Source organism: Suillus fuscotomentosus (genome assembly GCF_016647785.1).
Source record: "Suillus fuscotomentosus strain FC203 chromosome Unknown F5891scaffold_82, whole genome shotgun sequence".
In the NCBI taxonomy this organism is placed as follows: domain Eukaryota; kingdom Fungi; phylum Basidiomycota; class Agaricomycetes; order Boletales; family Suillaceae; genus Suillus; species Suillus fuscotomentosus.
In genome coordinates, this window is record NW_024539594.1 from 76422 (window position 1) to 94796 (window position 18375).

The 18375-nt window shown below is 49.4% G+C and overlaps 5 protein-coding genes across 5 annotated transcripts; 4 read left to right on the top strand and 1 right to left on the bottom strand.

Annotated features, from left to right (window-relative positions):
- Positions 1 to 895: 895 nt before the first annotated feature.
- On the top strand, positions 896 to 1084 carry F5891DRAFT_895189 (uncharacterized protein; the record flags this gene model as incomplete). The annotated part of the gene is made up of 1 exon (XM_041373360.1): positions 896 to 1084. A coding segment is annotated over one exon (189 nt), but the record flags the coding sequence as incomplete, so codon positions are not given.
- Positions 1085 to 3472: 2388 nt separating this feature from the next.
- On the top strand, positions 3473 to 5139 carry F5891DRAFT_1195403 (uncharacterized protein; the record flags this gene model as incomplete). Its single annotated transcript, XM_041368119.1, has 5 exons — positions 3473 to 3878; positions 3928 to 3986; positions 4032 to 4119; positions 4185 to 4534; positions 4900 to 5139. The coding sequence occupies 5 exons, from the start codon at positions 3473 to 3475 to the stop codon at positions 5137 to 5139; spliced, it is 1143 nt and encodes a 380-aa protein (XP_041219843.1).
- A 3496-nt stretch (positions 5140 to 8635) lies between these two features.
- F5891DRAFT_930090 (uncharacterized protein) lies at positions 8636 to 8926 on the top strand (the record flags this gene model as incomplete). Its single annotated transcript, XM_041373938.1, has 1 exon — positions 8636 to 8926. A coding segment is annotated over one exon (291 nt), but the record flags the coding sequence as incomplete, so codon positions are not given.
- A 3882-nt stretch (positions 8927 to 12808) lies between these two features.
- Positions 12809 to 15075, top strand: F5891DRAFT_1195405 (uncharacterized protein; the record flags this gene model as incomplete). The annotated part of the gene is made up of 15 exons (XM_041368120.1): positions 12809 to 12820; positions 12874 to 12971; positions 13035 to 13088; positions 13139 to 13211; positions 13314 to 13521; positions 13566 to 13590; positions 13649 to 13733; positions 13781 to 13880; positions 13928 to 13981; positions 14074 to 14139; positions 14187 to 14207; positions 14261 to 14511; positions 14559 to 14729; positions 14788 to 14861; positions 14916 to 15075. 15 exons carry the CDS (start codon positions 12809 to 12811, stop codon positions 15073 to 15075), a joined length of 1452 nt encoding a protein of 483 aa, XP_041219845.1.
- Positions 15076 to 17596: 2521 nt separating this feature from the next.
- Positions 17597 to 17882, bottom strand: F5891DRAFT_961818 (uncharacterized protein; the record flags this gene model as incomplete). The annotated part of the gene is made up of 2 exons (XM_041375847.1): positions 17597 to 17700; positions 17744 to 17882. Coding segments are annotated over 2 exons (243 nt in total), but the record flags the coding sequence as incomplete, so codon positions are not given.
- Positions 17883 to 18375: the final 493 nt, after the last annotated feature.

Sequence of the window (18375 nt, forward strand, 5' to 3'; positions counted from 1 at the left end):
CACGCAATTTCGCGAAAGCAACAAGCAAGAGTCGATGCAGAAGATTTCGAGAAACTCAAGCAGGAGAGAATGATTCTCGTTGTGTACGTGTGTTTATCTTATCTCCTAGCGCGCACATGCTCGCCTTCAACCAATTGTCAAGTTGCCTAGAAACGCCATAGCTATCTTAAATGACCTGGTAAGACTAATCCCCGCATTCCTGACTTACTGTTTTCTTCATCTTTCTACAGCAACACCCAACGAGTATATCCGCGGCGCCACCCTACGTTTCCTTCTAGAAGATATCTAAAGGTGCTGAACTCCCTGCTGCGGCAGCTGTCTTGAGCACCGTCGCTCATCCGTTCGCAAGAACGCCGTATTCGCCGTGTACATTATCTACCACGAATACGAATACCTCATCCCAGATGCTCCTGAGCTTATGCAAACTTTCATCGCTGCAGAGTCTGACGCGACGTGCAAGCGTAACGCATTCGTGTTTCTCGCTCGCTCTGCGATACCGAAGGCTGTCGAGTGGGTGTACGATCAGCTGACAAGTCCGATAGACGAGCTCTTGCATATGAGCATCATAGAAGTTACCAGGCTGTATTGTAAGAATGATACGACCCATCGAGTGAGCCCTCTTCACGTTGAGTTATCTTGCTTCTCCTCCCTTTTGTCGTCTTGCAGTCGTGATACATCAGATGCGCGTTTGAGTTGTTGAACTCATCGTCGCACGCATCAAAGCATGACGCTGCTACCACACTCACCGCACTCACGCAGAACCCGGCTGCTGTGAAAGGTACGTTCACGATAAGGTCGCGTGCACATGTTTGCTCATCTTAGTCCTCAATAGCCGCATCGTGGTTGGTCTCGCAGTCCTCCACGTTGCTGTGGTCCAGGACTGATTTTGGGATAGGCCCTGGAGTCCAGGCAACTTCTCATCCAGTCGATCCACGTATTAGCGGTTAAGTTTTCTGAGGTGGCTGCAAGCGTCGTCCATGCACTCATGGAATTCCTCGGGGACTCGAACAACCCCTCTGCGCTGGACAACTCTCCCTTTGTCTGGTTTATTTTTTCCCTCCTGATTTCCGCATCTTATTTGACTAACATATGCACAGCGAAGTGGTCGAGAAGTTACCGCATCTCCGGCAAAGCTTCTCCAGTGCAAAATTTATTTTCTCTCTCTCTCCAATTAACGCTCCCTCTACGCTGAAGAATACACGTGCGCATAGACATCTGTGATAGGGAGAGTCCTAGAGCACGGTTGAATGTGGACGCGGCTTTTCGAACAGCGCCGCTCATTTTCATTGCAGTTTCGAGGAGTAGTCGATCGGTTAGCTTGGTATCCGCTTCCTTGCACTATCTTATATGTGCGGTCTGCATCCTCCCTCGCAGATATCAGGTATTTGGCATCATCTGTGTTCGCGTCCAACTAACATCCCGAATCGGATGTGTGCAGCATGGAAGTTCATTTCCGCGAGATTATAGACCTCGTATGTACCTTCACTCATCTAATCGAACTGAGCTAATCTATTCGGACCCCCAGCCTGGAGCCGACACACACAGTGCCGTCCCTAACTCCTCGCTCATTGTCGCATGCACAGCGACCAAATTCAATACCTCTCGGCACACCCTTAACTCACGGCCGGTTTCGTACACCGAGGTCCAGACGGTTCTCCAGGGGCGTGGAATCGACCTCACGCACAAGTGTTTCATTATCCTGCAGGGTGAAGTCAAGTCTATCGCGCAGATGAAGCCTGAAGGCACTTCTGAGCACCACGACGGACTACTCGAGTGCCTAGAGGATATCATCGGTACTGCTGTGCTCAAAGCACCGATGTCTGCTTTTGTCGAAGTGGTTCGGCTGGGAGAGAAGAGAGCCGAGAATGCAGCCAGGTCGTGATGCGCCAGTCCCGACAACCCAATCAGGGCCGCAACGCTATTACCATCTATCTCGACTTTACCTCCCTCGGGCGCCTGAACTGTTGTCCTAACGACAAGGAGACGTGGTATGCGAGAGCCAAATCCAACTCCGAGTGCATCATGGGCGTCAAGGTCAGCTGCCAATGCAATCCTTGCCATGAGAATGGTCTTGCTGATATACTTCGAAGCAATAGCTAACCTAACCAAATAATGATCCCCCCAAGGTTTTTTTCGTTGCAGATCATTCACATGTATGTTGTCACTATCATTTCGATTTTGCGTTCTTAACCTCCGCGTTCTTAGTCTTCTGCACGACGTCGTCCTCGCTCCTTGGCACCGTCAGGCAGCACGTTTCTCGGTCGCTTATTCGGTCGCAGCTACTCCAATACTCATGATATCCGGCTGCAAAATCTCTCCCGCTTTGGGCTTGCCGCCACGAATGCTGAGAAGAAACGATTCTGCATGCCAGATAGTCGTGATGTAATCGCAGTAGAAGATGAAGGAGTCACCTTTACCTGTGGAGGTGAGTTCGGGGGGGATGTATTTGAATGTGAGGGAGACGAGGTAGTATCCGGGACCTAGAGACAAGTCATCTTTGCGAAGTTGACTGAAGACCCATGAAGCATAGTCTTTAAATTTGTGATTTCACGTCAGGTGTAGAGTGTGAATCTTTGGCACGACGAGTACTTTGGGTTGCGTTGAGTACATGCCAGCAGTCTGGGGTGTAGGCGATCTTACTAAAATGCCCCGCCCTATAGGAACACGTTGAACATTGTCTTCCAATTTCGTCCGAAGGGCCTGACGACGGTATCGGATTCGACGTCTCAGACTGAGTGATATCAAGCCCATCATGCAGACGGAGGTCAATTTTCCCGAACTCCCTAACGCAGCGCCCACGTCTGTCCGATTGGAGAGAATCAAGGAGGTCGTTGCCACATCGTGCTTTGAAGATAATTGTTGACAGAAAATGACTCCCCGCTGTTCGTGTACGATATCGCACCAGATGTTGGATGTGTGTGCCAAGTAATTCTATTATTTTCACTGACAAAGTTTGGGATAATTACAATGATTCATCTATAGCAGCGAACGATCGTAAGCTTAACAAAAACGAACGCACCAAATCAATCATCAGAGTCAGATGGCGTTGATACGTGAACGCGTGAACCGGGGTGCGAGTGAGTACATCGAAGTTCGCTTCAAAGACTTAGACGTTGTACGAGTGCAAGCAAGCATCAGTCAACCGAGGAGCATTTTCTGTTTCAAACTGATCAGATAATTTCCCACAGCTCTTGAGTAAGATGCTTGATTGCCTAGAGGTAGTTTATTGACTCAATACAGCTGTGACAGTTCAACGTTCAACGTTAACGTTCATGATCAAGTGGTAGTAGCAAGTAGCTTCAGTCCTGACATCTTCAAGTCACTATTGACCCTATTCCATGCTAGTTATCAGGTTGACTCCTGTTGATCCTCGGCACTTGCCGTAAACTGGCACCGTTATCTCTTGAAATTCGAAGTCTTGCCAGCCTCACAGTGCCACTGTGACGAAGGCAACACCCATCCAGCATACATCATGCCTGCCGCTATAGCAGATCGCACTGGCGTTAAGTATGATCACAGCTCTTATTCCTCCAAGGTCCCAAATCATCACTACAAACCCTATCCAACCAGAAGCTCCACCAATGCACAAGCGACACGCATTATCACCGCCAGCAGTTCACTTACTACCAACAACAAGCACAAACCCGACTTGAGGAACCTCAAGCTGAAGTCCGGGTCAAAATCCTCAAATTTACCACTCAAAGACAGCACTGCGGAATCTCAATATATCCAAACATCCCTGCCTGTGGAAGTGGAGGTGCCAGAGCAGAACAACTCTGACCCAGTTGAACTTCAAGTCGAAGAGGTCCCTCGGGCTACCTCAGCAGATCCATTGTATGATATTCAACAATTCTACCCTTCTGAACACTTTAGCCCGAGTATGTTCAATGGGAAGCAAGTGTTTATCGTATTCTGATTGTGTTGAAGATGTCCGGAAGATATTTGACTGGACTGACTCCAGCAAAAAGCCACATGGTGTGCCCTTTGTCAGTTCATGAGTCAAAAATATGATATGCTTACTATTATTACAGGAATTTCCTGGTGTGAGAGCGCAAGAATTCGAAATATTAGAACACGAGGTGGGAGCAACCGGCCGCGTGTTAACGAAGCCCAGGTTGAGTCTATTTCGGATATGCTAAATCGGGCGCTCAAGGCTGACTTACGACTATAACTCCTCACTGTAGACATGCCCACCATCCTGCATGAAGCGTTTTATGATGACTTGAAGCAATCCCTCACCCTCGCGATCCACAGTCTTCCTTACCGTCGCATGACTATTCGACCGCAAATTCACATGAATTACCCCCTCCAGATCGGGGACAAACCGTTCACGCCTGATTCAATTGTATCGTTGACGGCTACGCGGGGACCTACCGAGGTCGTGCACATTCTCTACATAGGAGTAACCGCGTTGACAGAGGAATGGGATCACGTTTTTGAGAAAATGGAGTCGATGATCGCTAAACATCCCGAGGTGATCTTAGCGTCGATTGTTTTAGTACGAGAAGTCAAACGCTACGCTTCTCCTTCAGAGGTGTGTACCGCGGCGGAGACGTTGCACAACCGTTGCGATGACGAAGAAGAAAAGCCTGAACCGTTTTTTCAGCACCAGAGTTTACTTTTCTCTTTTTCGTTCACCTTCTCATTACCCACTCTTAGCTCTGCCTCAGTTTTTCAGTTCTGCAAATGAGAAATCACTCAGGATGAGCATCTCATCCGTTAAGTCCGTTTCTTCGGTCATGATGCTGATTAGCTCCGCCTCAGGTATGCGTAGTGTATATTTGTATGGCTAGCTGTTTATTCACGGAATATCACAGATCCATTCTCTGGGGCTATTATGCAGGCAAGTTAAAGCACCAAAAAAAAACGCGGGGCTGCCAGGCTTACTTCTGGTCTTAGACGCCTTCCTCTCCTTTCGTTAGTCCAACTACTCTTACGTTCGGCTCTGGATCATTCGCACATAGCACTCAGATCGCAAGCGCCGTTGTCATTAGTCGCTTAAAGACTAGTTACACCACCATCGAGTACCGTTACCGCACAAATCTGAATGCACGCGTCCAGAGTCTCGATGCACCTACAAAGCATTCCTCAAGAGCAAGGTCCATTGTCAGATGCGCATCCTCAAAGCGGCTCCCATGATGAACGTGAAGCTCTCATTGACGTACTCGAATTGAGTGCCGATGCACTTGGAGCAGTCCGAAGCGTTTTCGTCAGGTGAACAAGGGTTCCAACTCTGAACTTGAGCCAGGGCGTAGGTTCGCCTGGCCGAGTTTGTCGCTCTTCACTCCGCCTCAATGTATTGACAATCATCCCATGTACATAGTGGCGTGCTGGATGGTTATACCGCGATGAGCCAAAAAATAATTTGTTAGTGGTTATTCTTTCATTTCATATCACTGAACTCAGGTTCAGATGCCTTACGTTCTTCACCTCTCACCAGTTTCCAGCTTTCCACCACTGCCCACGCCGGGCCACACCTTCGTTCGCCTCCTTCTGCTGGCAGGAAATAGTCGAAGAAGGACTTAGTTGACTTGCCGGTGTCGTTTCTTCTACCTGATGGGTACGTCGCGCGCATTATACTGATATGATGGGTGTGATCTTGAAACGTGAGCAGGTAAATGACAGCGCATATATCGTCGTCGTTCGAAATGCACTGCGTACGCGACTATAGACGATTCCGGCGAATGTTTAACGCCCGAGCGTTGTGCATTAGGAGTTGAGAGTCGCTGCGGTACGGCTATCCCTCCGTGCTGATCGCTGTGGTTTGCAGCCATGCGATTGGCGCGCCGAAGCGGATTAATACTTATGTCATATGAAGGTGAGTCATTAGTAGGCTTGTACGTTTCAGTAGACGTAATGAAGGCATCTCAGCCGTAAATGCCGGGTTTGCTTCCGAACCTGAAGACGACACGACTCTTCGTTTTCTGCTTTGCAAAACAATCTACCTGCGAAGATGCCGGAAAGCAACAGTCATTGTAGCATTTGCTGCATAGATGTTAGCAATTTGGATACTCATCGTGTGCAATTCCATTCGGCGTACTGCCGGTTCAAGTTCATCGAGCATCCCGAAGCACTTGTCATTGTCGCCCGCCGGGACGATGGCACTTTCCAATGCCCAGCGTGTCTTCAAGCTTTTGCGACTTATGCAAAGATGTACAATCATGGAAAGAGAACGAAGAATCCAATCCACATCGTTGCGGTGAATAGATGGGTCAAAGCACGTGTGGGTACATGTCAGCAGTCTGGGGTGTAGGCGATCTAACTTTCGGACGCAGGCAATTAAAGGAGAAAGTGATCTCGAGGATGAAGAAGAAGAAAATGAGCCTGAGGAAGAAGACGCTGAAGTCCGGATGTATGAAGAGGACGTTATTGACGACTCTTTACTGGCACCTGTAGATGAAGACTACGAAATGGCTTCGTCACCATTTTTGAGAAACCCGTATACTCCACTCACCTTTCCTGAATCCTCCCCTCCTGCCATCCCGGTTACACGGACTCATCCCAACAATTTGATCGTGGAGTCGAGCACTCAGGGCTCGGCTGATCGGGGCCTGCAACCCTCTCATCGGCAGCCGTCGACGGCAGTCTTTGCACAGCACGTGGCACAGAGTCCAAACGAAGACGATGACTTCGAGGTTGCTGCGCCACCTCCGTCTCAATTCACAAAGGTTGATCCCAGGACTAAGCCAGCACCAGCAAGGATCGAGACCGTTCTGAGTCAGTGTCACTTATATTTCTTCCTGCGTTCGAGACGCTAAATCAACTCTCGACGCAGACCCAGCCGACATTCGAGTCTTTGGTCCGCAGCCTGCTGATAGCAGGGGCATATTTGCTATTCCCTACGGTCACCCGTCCATCTTCACCTCGGCATTTCTGAATATGACTGGCTGCATCATATATAAACCCCTCGGGTTACTTATATGCATAATTTGTGAGATCGGTATCGCCACTAAATGTCTCTCTTCCCACCGACAGAAGCATCACGACGTGCCCGCGCTTACCGCCGAACAGATCTCGGCGTTGGAGGCCTACAAACTTCATGAGTCGAACAGCTTCGAGGACTGGGACAATGCCAGCCCCGTTGTTCCCGGGATCCCCTATCAAGAAGGATACATGTGCACGTTTCAGGGCTGCTGCTTCGCCACCATCTCAGAGCAGCGTATCCGAGCTCACGACAAGGATCATCTCACTCGCAACAATTGGAAGAGCTGCACTGTGCAGACTCTTTATGCCAGCATGCAAATAAAGTATCCGGTAGTCGTCCCTCACTCTCCTCCTGCGCTACATGCAGCTCCACCAGGGTCTCAAGATTTGCTTGGCCAGGTGGAATCCTTCTACGAGCAGCACCGCGTTCTGCACAAGGGACGTTTGGGACCGCCTATGGACAGAGCTCACCTTAACCCTTTTCTGGCCAAGTATAACTGGCTGGAGGTGATCAAGGATGAGTCGCCTTCTGATATCGTGGACTGGGCAAAGATGCCTGAGAGAAATGAAGGCGAGTTGACCGGCATCCTGCCCTGTTTTCAGCGTTATTTTGGCGAGATAATCAAGCTGCTGACCGATGAGAATGCATTTCGAAAGACTCGGATACTGCGGTCTGTCAACACCACAAAATCTCTGTGCGTTTTTTCCCTCTATCCATTCATTCTTGGCTGACAGTGCTATGACCCAGCCATGACCTCAATAATCGACCCTTCAAAGCACCGATGCGAAAGCAAACGGTCCACCGCTACGTGGCAACATTTGCAAAGTTGATCGCATTTGTATGTCGAGCAAAGGACGGTCATCTCAAACGTGCCAGCAATTCCACGGTTCGAAAGGTAGCTCTGGCGAGCAATATACAGCGCCGTAGCAAGCAACTTCTTATCAGCATGGACGAACGCCAGGCCGCTCATTCAGCTTCCCATGAGCTGGTAATGGCACTGCTGACGACACTGTATCCGCCTACGACGCCTCTTGAATGCCCAGGCAAGCTCTTTCTCATCTTCAGCTGCGTCAAGCTTTCCGGTCAAATACTGGATCCCATCCACATAAATCCAATTATCAGCGAGTTGAAATGGTGTTTGAGAGCCGCGGGTTTCTATCAGATTTGTCTGTTGTTCGAAAACGCTCCCACTTTGATTTTGGAGAACAATCCGCAGTCGTGCGTGTTACCCCTCTCTTGTCTTTGACTGATGGCTGACTTGACTTGACGAACAGTCTGATCGAAGAAGTCCACAGGTGGTTCCGGGATGATTGCATGAATCTTTTTGGCGACCTGCTGGAGATGGGACATTTTCTCTCGTTCGTCACTGCCAACACGTCCATGCTTCCCCGAATGATGTGGGCAGATCTTGAAGGCTCTGCTCTCAGTTTTGATGGACGACTTATTCCTATTGCCAATGTCGTAAATCTGTACCGCATCCTCATGGAGGAGACAAAGGTTCAGCTGTATGAAGTTGTACTATTGGGGTCTGCTTTACCGAACATCGATCAGGAGCACATTTACGATGATTTGAGTTGCCTTGATCAGGACTACTCATTTCTATCCGATAGAAGGAACCGGTTCTGGGAGCATGGATCAGCGTTGATGAAAGAAATGACGTCGACTTTCTCTAAGCGTTTTGTCGTGTCACGCAACTCTAGCGGCGTGGTGTGGCACCAGGGCCAAGTCAGGCGCTGGATGAGGGATTGCGAGGACTGTCTTCAGAAGCTTTTTCTTCTCTATCATCTGGGCTCTGGACAGCCTGCTCGAGGCACCGAGCTCGCCATCATGTGCTGGAAAAACACTAACATTCACCCTAGGAACGTCTATTGGTTCTCCGGCCATTTGAACTTCGTGTCGCGCTATAACAAAACTCAGACCAACCAGGAGAAGGAGCGGGTCATTTCCCGGAGCATGCCTCCAGAAGCTGCTCCGCTGATGATAGCGTACCTCACGTTCGTCCCAAAGGTTCTGGCCACCTTTGTCGCATGTCCGAACCCTAACTGATCTTTGTCTCAAAGACTTTAGCCGTGCTCGCTCTCTACCTCAGCTCCGATGGGCAAGACTTTCAGTCTTCCGCTGGGTATGAAGAACATCTGTTTAACGGGCTGCATGGGCCATGGGACTCGGACGACTTCTCCGACATCCTTATCGCCCATACCGGTAGACCAGTCTCCGAGGGTGGACTGGGTCATCCCATGGGCCTGGCCGACATTCGGCACCTTCTTATTGGCGTCATGCGCAAGAACTGCAAACGTCTTGTAGCTGATCTTGACTTAGAACACTACTTTGACGAGCAGAGTGGGCACCAGGGGGAGGTTGCAAGGGGGTACGCGGTCGACCACTCATATGTCCAGTCCGTCTCAAGCGATCACCTGCAAAAGTTTGTGGCTCTTAGCCGCGCTCATCACGCCCTTCTCTTCCCTCCAGCAACCCCAACCATTCCCGCATCTCCTTCTCGTATTTTATCCTCTGTCAACACGCAGCCGGTTGACTTTAACTCTTGGTCCCGGGTCATATCACCATATCTTAGCATATCCATGCTCCCGATCATCCATCATGCCATCGCTGATGGCATGGCCGTTTGCTCTCCCTTCTCACGAGCCTCCTCGAATATATCCCCCATCAACCAATTGCCTGCAGGCCAGCCTGCCAAGGAGACGCTTGTGCGCATTAATTCTAGCAGATTCCGGGACCTCCGGGCTCTCATGGGTCCCCAGGCAATGTTTCAATCTCGTGAGCAGGCAGAAGCGGTGGAGGTTCTGATGGGACGGAGGGCGCACGCCGTGATCATGCTGGGTTGGAGAGAGAATAGGAGTTTATTCTACCTGCTCCCAGCTGTCTGTCCTGAGGAAGTCAGTCTCACATCGGTCGTTGTGCTGCCAGGATCAGACTATATTCAGGCGCTCAAGGCCCAATTCGATCAGGAAGGCCTTTCTGCAGTGATCTGGTCCCCAGAATTTGGTAATCACGGTGCTCGGGCTGTCTTGGTCAGTTACGAAAGCCTGGAAAGTACGAGCTTCTGGACCTCCTTGGAGAACGCAAAGGGATCCCTTTCGAGGATAATTGTGGGTCAAGCGGAACACGCCTTCCAATCTTGGGATTATCAGTGTGCGATAGCTAATTGCGAGCGTCTCCAACGGTTGAAATTGCCCATCATCCTGCTCACTTATACCATGGCCCCAGCAGCTGCCCCCAAACTCCTGGCATATTTCAAAATAGACCCACTTGTGGCGCAAATCTGTCGTGGTCACACAGATCTTCGTAATATTTGTTTTTCTGCTTTTGAGGCCTCTCTGAGTAGTGAGCTTGAAGGCCCGTTGTCGACTTGTCTCAATAAGAGCCTTCAGGATCTCACGACGGAGACCGAGCTCATTCTGGTGATATGCCCGACCGAAGATGAGGCGGATCGAATGGCGACAATATTTTCCAAAGATGTCATTCACGCCCACCTAGCTCAGGACCGCATGGCTACGATACTTCAAGGCTGGAGGACATCAGGCGGTGACCGTCGTATTCTCTTCTCCTCAACTGCTCTTCCTCCCACCCTCAATGTTACAGATATCCGGGTGGTGATCCACTACCACGAACCATCCAACTTCATCCGCTATGCCGATGCGCTTGCTTTGTTGTGCCGCGATGACAGACCCAGTTACAGTTTTATCTTCTTTACGCCAGATGCCCGACCAAAGTCTTGGGATGGGGACGAGCCTGAGGCTCAACTCATGGGCGCCGGTGACGTCAGCCGATGGCTGCAGAAAAGAGCATGTCGGCGCTTGGCTTTAAGTTCGTTCTTTGGTTTCGAAGACAGTGGCTGCTGCCTAGATATCACAATTTGTCAGATATGTGATGTCTGCGAGGAGACGCTGCAGCCGCTAGACAACGTAAGTACCAAGCGTTTTCGTACGACTGAGTAGGTTGATCTATGTCACCTAGGCTCGCGGGACCAGTTCAGGTGGTAGTAGCACAGGCAACCTCACGCCTAGTACAGCTATTCAGATTTCCGCCGCCGTTGCATCCCGGATAGTGAACCAGACAGTGGTCACGCGTGCCATCACCCACCGCCATCAAAGTGACATGCTGAAAGGGTTGCGCCCCTTCAAAGATGTTTTTTCTGGTGAGGAGATTTGTGGGCTCTGTTGGATGCTCGACGATGTGCCCTATCACGCTATGGCACAATGCAAAGTACATCAAGAAATAATATCTGCCAGCGTTGCATACCACCGCTGGAAGAGAATCCTGACGCTCCCACCAAAGCACTGCTTCAAGTGCGGCCTTCCTCAAGTAAGTGTGTTGTATAAGCTCTCTCAACTTTCCTTAACAACGCTTGCTAGATCAGAGACATACATGATTTTAATACTATGGATGCACCCTGCACAATGACGGATGTGATCAGACCCATGGTTTGGACCTGTTGGACTTCGGAAGGACTTCGAGATAGGATGTTCAAGCAATTTCCGGACCTACCGCGGACAGTAGATGAGATGGGTTATGCGATATGGCTGATGGCGACTAGCTTGGAGAGCCAGCTACTTAATTTGCTCGAGGTCGCAGTATGGACGTTGACGCTTCATGCTCTACCGAAGAAGGCTGCCACTGGTGGACACCATTTGCAGTAAACCGTTGCAACCTATCCATTTCTGCCACGTACATATGATTTCACGCATTGTCGGTCTATAGGTCACTAGTAATACGGTATGTACATTACAGATACGGCCTTATTAACTTATTGAGCAAACACAGATTACATAATCATTACCTTGAACCCCTGACGCAAGACAACCAGTTGCCTGTTTGTCTTTGTTTGCAACACCGAATCTCAGATCTCAATATCGATAGTCACAATTCGATAGCCGCGGAATCATTACGGTAAGCCCCTTTCTGTCAGAAATCTAGTCAATCCCGTATCGACATAACATTAGATGTCTCGAGTAACACACACGGCTAGCAGGGGACCGTTGGCGATGAAAGGCGACAAAGTTTTAGTAAGTAATATCATAATCGGTGTCGCGTAGATAACATTTTTGCAGACTCAAGTAGACTTTTGGCTGAATGCAGTAAGATCGTCAGTAGACTGTTGCCGGTGGCTTACCCGAGTTGTTCAGCGACCCGACCAATCGGTCGCTAGAACACCTCGTCGGGTTGCGATCAAGCTTAAGCTCCGCGTCGTCGCGCGAAACATCGCGAACAAAGTTCAATCTGTACTTCGGGTGAGTGTTTTCGTTTAGCGTTACGATAATTTCTTACGATTACCTTAAGCTCCGCGTCGTCGCGCGAAACATCGCGAACAAAGTTCAATCTGTACTTCGGGTGAGTGTTCTCGTTTAGCGTTACGATAATTTCTTACGAATACACCTGTAGCTATAGTGCTTTATCGATGTCATCTTCCGTCCTTCTCCGCAATCACACCATGTATCATCAACTCATCTCAGACGGACACATTGCTAGAAGAACAGCTGTGTCATAGGGTTACAAAATCCTTAGCATCGATGCATATGCAGCAATTTTGTATCACACCATGTATCATCAACTCATCTCAGACGGACACATTGCTAGAAGAACAGCTGTGTCATAGCGTTACAAAACCCTCAGTATCTATGCATATGCAGAAACTCCAAAGTACATACAATTCACAACTCCACTATTAATGACAATACCCGGTTGTCCTACACCTGTATAATACCTAGCTACCATATCTGTCAATCATCCTTGATCATCATCCAGCTGGCAGGAACAAGTATGTTTGCTATAAATAGGTTCAGGGTTCGTCATAGCGGGTGTATTAGTATATATCACATATCATCGTGTGAACACCGCTGCATCGACAACTCGACTTGTCGCACCATGACCACAGCGGTACGTTCAATCGCAAGTCGCGTTAAAGCTGCATACTCAAGCTCTCATGCAAGTCCCAAGGTCAGAGTCTCGATCAGCAGATAGAGCTGCTGAAATGCAGCGTCCCCATATGGCCGACACAACTTCGGCGGTATACCGAAATACCACTGTTGTAAGTACCCATCGTTCAAACAGACATGAGCATGAGTACGTACTGACTTCATTTGTTACATAGGGAGCCTCGACATTACGATTATAATGTCGAGAAGATGCAGATCGACCCTGTTCGGTTTGTGGCAGTTGTTTGGAACTTGGCCAATTTAACCGTGATATCGATAGGCTCGGTGTTCAAGGGGATTGGAACGAATTTATCCACCCGTCTGGAGCAACGTATCACTACAATGCAAAAATGGTGAGTGCCGGCTGGTGTTTCACGTTACATACCCACTTTATAAGAACAAAGAAAACATACGCAGCAATGAACATGAGCGCTTGCTCAAATCATCAGCTCCAGCGGTTGGAATCTTGGATCAACGCATCAAGGAATAAACTCGACGGGAAACAATGGTTGCTTGTCGTTGAACCGATCTCCGTGAGAGGAACGGAAATCTACCCGTATTATTATGTCGTCCCGGAAGATCGCATGATCACATGGATAGAGCCAGTAGATGGTTACCTTCTATTCCAAGAGTGTACGACGGCGTGGCACTGGAACCACAAACGTACGTTACTTTTCGTGCCTTCATTCTTGAACTCAATCGCACAGGACTTGAGCTGGAGGCCCAGTATTGGTGAGTGATCGTCAATGGATGCCATCCCGCACTGGAATGATACTCACCTCTTGACTAGGAAACATGTCGAGTATTTTCCACATGGGATTGAAATTCGTCTTTCTGAAGTAAAAGCTTTGCGGGTTCGCTTGAACTGGTATCGTGTAGGCGAGTACTTTAATATTGTAGCGCCTGATCAGAATAACCTAAGCGAAACATAGAAGCGTTGGCGATAGAACAATCAACGGCAGCTGCGCTATTCTGGACTCTCGATCAAATGAAGGAGATGACTGCTGAGCTGGCCACTACCGGTACGTATCCTGATCTCAAACCCTGTGCAAGTCAGTGACCGAAACAGAGGAACTTGCCGGACCTGCCGGGATCATGGAGGAACCGAGTGTTGCAATCTGTGGTACGTGAGCTTTGGAAACGCCATGATTACGAAGTTCTGCTGAGCTGGCCACTACCGGTACGTATCCTGATCTCAAACCCTGTGCAAGTCAGTGACCGAAACAGAGGAACTTGCCGGACCTGCCGGGATCATGGAGGAACCGAGTGTTGCAATCTGTGGTACGTGAGCTTTGGAAACGCCATGATTACGAACTCATCGTAAACAGGCAAAATAATGCACATGCTTCGTACGACTTAGCTTTCCCATACCCGACGTCGTTGATTAATTGATCAAAAATAGGTCACCATGAATACCTGAACCATCATGGTCGACCCGAAGCTCGCTTAATGCGAACGCACTCACTGACAAAGAGACGCAACAACCTGGCGAATTCCCCCTTCATGACTAGCGCTGGCATCGTGATGCTTTGGACTCCAATAGTGGTGCTCAAGCAGCTCAGAGATATTTATGTTGAAGGTATCGTAAACGGGATCGACATCAGGGGATTTACGGACGACTTCAACGCCCAGTCCAAAGCTCAAACTACCGTGGTGAGCGTTATGTCGTGGACCTAGACGAGAACACTTACCTTTGACAGGCAAGCGTCATCTTGGCAGTCAACGCCAGCATCCTTGCGGTTCCGGGTTTGGGCTCACCATCCGCTACAAAAACGCTGTGCTCTATCTCATTTATCCTCAGTGTCTACTGCATTGTTGCCTGCACGATGGCACAGCACTTTGGCTACAGGCTGAGATCCCTTGATTTCGCGGTTCGGACCACTTTATCTATCCAAAAAAAATCTCGGCCTGACGTTACTAACTCAATAGGCGTATTACTTACAGGGGAAGATGGCGAGTCTTGCGGTCCTTGCAAGCATACCCAGTTTTCTGTATCTCACAAGGTAAGCAAAGCTTTGATCGCAATCACTAATTACTCACATTGTAGACCATTACAGCTTGGCATTTACTGTTCTCGGGTTTCTCGCAGGAATCTTCACAGGTGAATTCGGGCTAGCGTTATCTGCAAGGATCGTATGCGGGCTGGCCCTTGTTGTTGGGACAGGTCTCACGATTCCATTGATGATGGCCAGTTTTGGTCCTGGGCCGATTCGATGATGACGCACTGCATTGCAAAGGCCTGGACATCATGCAACAACTTGAGTAAACAATGAACGAAACAATCCGCCTTTATTCACACTTATTGGCGACTATTTGCTATGGTGGTCCAGCTATGTACGGCTAAATAACATGTATGAAATCCGTCGGTTCACCCCTTACGAGTATTGAGCGGGTCAGTCAGAACCATGGTGGAGTCTATAGCGAGTTAACTTGCATTGCACAAAGACTATCCGAACAGTGTGAATACTTGATAGATAGACAAACATAAACCTACCATAACATCCCATGAATCCAGAACCTACGTAGTACAGGAGGTGCTGTGGGTATGAGGCGAACCTACAAAACGAAGTGTAGTAGGTGCATGGGACACACCGGGCCGTGCAAAGCGAGGTTGAGGCTTCTAGAACGCGAACAGACTGCAGTGACAGAACGGTGGAGTGAGAGCTGACGACCTATCTGGAAGAAACACACGAAACAAAACAGAAGCACGTTCTGGATTGCGGGACGACGGTAAGGTACAAGCTAAGGAAAAGAGGTGTCTACGGTGCAATGAACCATGTGTATGCGTACGTGAGCCACCAGGCTTACAATAGCTCGGGACATGATCATGATTTGATGTTATTGGAACTGTGAAGCGAAAGCGCGAAACGAAAAGCACGAAACGAAAAGTGCGATAGTGAAAGTCGATATGAACCTGCGCCAATGAACGTCCCCGTTTCCCTCTTGATAAAATCCCCAAAACGCGCTAATGTTTTGCGCGCTTGTTGAGACCTCTGCTGCGGTGAGGTTTCTTCGTCTTGGCCTTCGGAAGCTTAGACTTGCTGGCCGCGGCAGTCTTCAACGGTGCGCTGCTGGTACTCGCCGCGGGTGTCACGGTGGAACCCACCATAATCGTTCTGAACACGTGATGGGAGGGAATGCGAGGACTCTTTGAGGGTGCTCGCACTGGCAGGTTGAGGATTGGAGTCATCTACCCTAGCCACGGAGCTATGATCCTCCTCTGATTCCGATGGGGCGTAAGACGAATCTGCTTCACGCCTCTGAAAAGAGCCGCATGCCAAGTGAGCAGTAAGATCCACCGCGGTCATGACTCCTAGCGCGCTAAGTTCCCAGTCAATGGGGAAGGGTGGGATGACAAAATTTTCCAGAATGCTCGCAACAATACTCGGCTACATGCAGCAAATTTCGTATATAAGCTGTATGTGCAGCTTGTGGCTACCGTTTGTAGAGGAGTTTCATACGAAGAGAGGAGCCGGAGAGCTGGTACAAGGTTTAAGAGATGTTCGAGAAGAGCATGTTATCGATCATAGGACGCAGCGGCGATAGTTGGTGATTTATTTTCCTGGATCTAGCTTGCATATGCACTCGTGTGCTCTTCGAGTGGGCAGTCCTGCAGAAGCACCACGCAAGTAAAAGTCCGGTTAATAGGGTTCTTGTTGTGTTTCTCCTTGTCGCTAGCTCAATCAGGTCGCCAAGTAGTATATAGTGCCTGTAGATAGAACTTGAGACACCGCAATTGAGGATACATCCCCAAAAAGACATACCTTGTTGTCATCTAATGCAGGAACCTCGACGACTGGAGGACTGCGACAAGGGGAAGTAGTAGGTCCTACACGCATGCGGATGCGATCCCAAGGAGAGTGCAGAAGCACGGTGCTTTTGGAAGGGACAAACATGATGGTGATGGGTACTGTAGTTGCGACAGATGTCATGGAGGTCATTGTTGGAGTCGTACTGGTCGTTGGAGGGGTAGTTGAAGTTTGCGCATGGTCTTCCGGTACGCCTCGAGCGATACGCTTGATGTGTACGAAATCGAACGATTCGTTCGCGAATGGAAGACCCTCGAGGCTATGGGAGTCAATGATGAGGATACAGAATGGATGGGTGAATACATTAATTGCCTCGAAACCCAGCTTACTTTTCTCATAAGGTCCATGTTTCTGGAGGAGACGTGCAAGGTCGGTGAGGAGAGATAAGATATCGAAGCCTGCAAGTGCTTCTCGCAAGTGGCAAGGGCAGGACCGACCACCGACGACTTCGCAGCCTTTCCAGTGCTTGGCAGCCTCAATTAATACCCATACACTGCTCTCGCAGCCTACATCCAATATTCTCTTGAGGGGGTCCTGTGGAGGTGGCTGGTTCTAGAATTGCGGAAATGCACGCCAGGTCAAGGAACCGCCGGTCATTTGGCGGGTCAGGAGGGTGTCGATGGCGTCTCTGGATAGAGGTGAGTAGATATCAAAGAAGGAGATGGGCACGTACAGATCTACGACCTTTCATTGATAACTCCTGAGAAAAGGGACTTCCTGGCGCTTGAAACGGTGATGCATCCTGCAGGGGGTATCGAACTTGCACTCTTGAGGTTGGTGGAAAGCTGCGAACGCATCTCCAAAGAATCAAAGGAGTTCTGACAGACTAACCACTTCAGGTAAGGCGTTTGGTTGTACCTTGAAAGGGTGTATGTACTCGCCTGAGCGCGGTAGTTTGAAGGGGTCGAAAAGGGAAAAGCATGCAACTCCTATGGGCCAACGCTACCAGGTGCTACACCGGAAAACACAGGGTACGGTGACTCGAAAAGTTCGCCGTCCGTAGGTTCGGTGTCTTCAAGCTCTACTTGAATCCCTACGCGCAATTGAAATTAAACCGTCCGGAGAAAAGAGCACACTCACATCGATCATCAAAGCCTGATCCACGATAACGCCCAGGACTCTCTCTGAAAGCTCGCAACAATACTCGGCTACATGCAGCAAATTTCGTATATAAGCTGTATGTGCAGCTTGTGGCTCCCGTTTGTGGAGGAAGTTTCATACGAGAAGAGGAGCCGGGGATGATGGGAGAGTTGGTACAAGGTTTGAGAGATGTTCGGGAAAAGCATGTTATCGATCATAGGATGCAGCGGTGATAGTTGGTGATTTGTTTTCCTGGATCTAGCTTGCATGAATTGTGAAAGTCGTGCTCGCTGACGAGACGCTCGTTAGGACCACACTTCAGGCGCCCGAGGGAGGCAAAGTCGAGATAGATGGTAGCGTTACGGCCCTGATTGGGTTGTTGGGACTGGCGCATCACCTGGCCGAGGAGGAATTTCTCAGACGTCGAATCCGATACCGTCGTCAGGCCCTTGACACGAAATTGGAAGCCAATGTTGAACGTGTTCCTATAGGGCGGGGCGCTTCAGTAAGATCGCATGTCAAGTATGCACACGCAGAGAGCGACAGGACGTGAAGACGTACCAGTTCTGGCCCATGTCTGTGGAGCATCACAGCCAACTCTGCCCAGCCACCCACAAGGACATGAGGC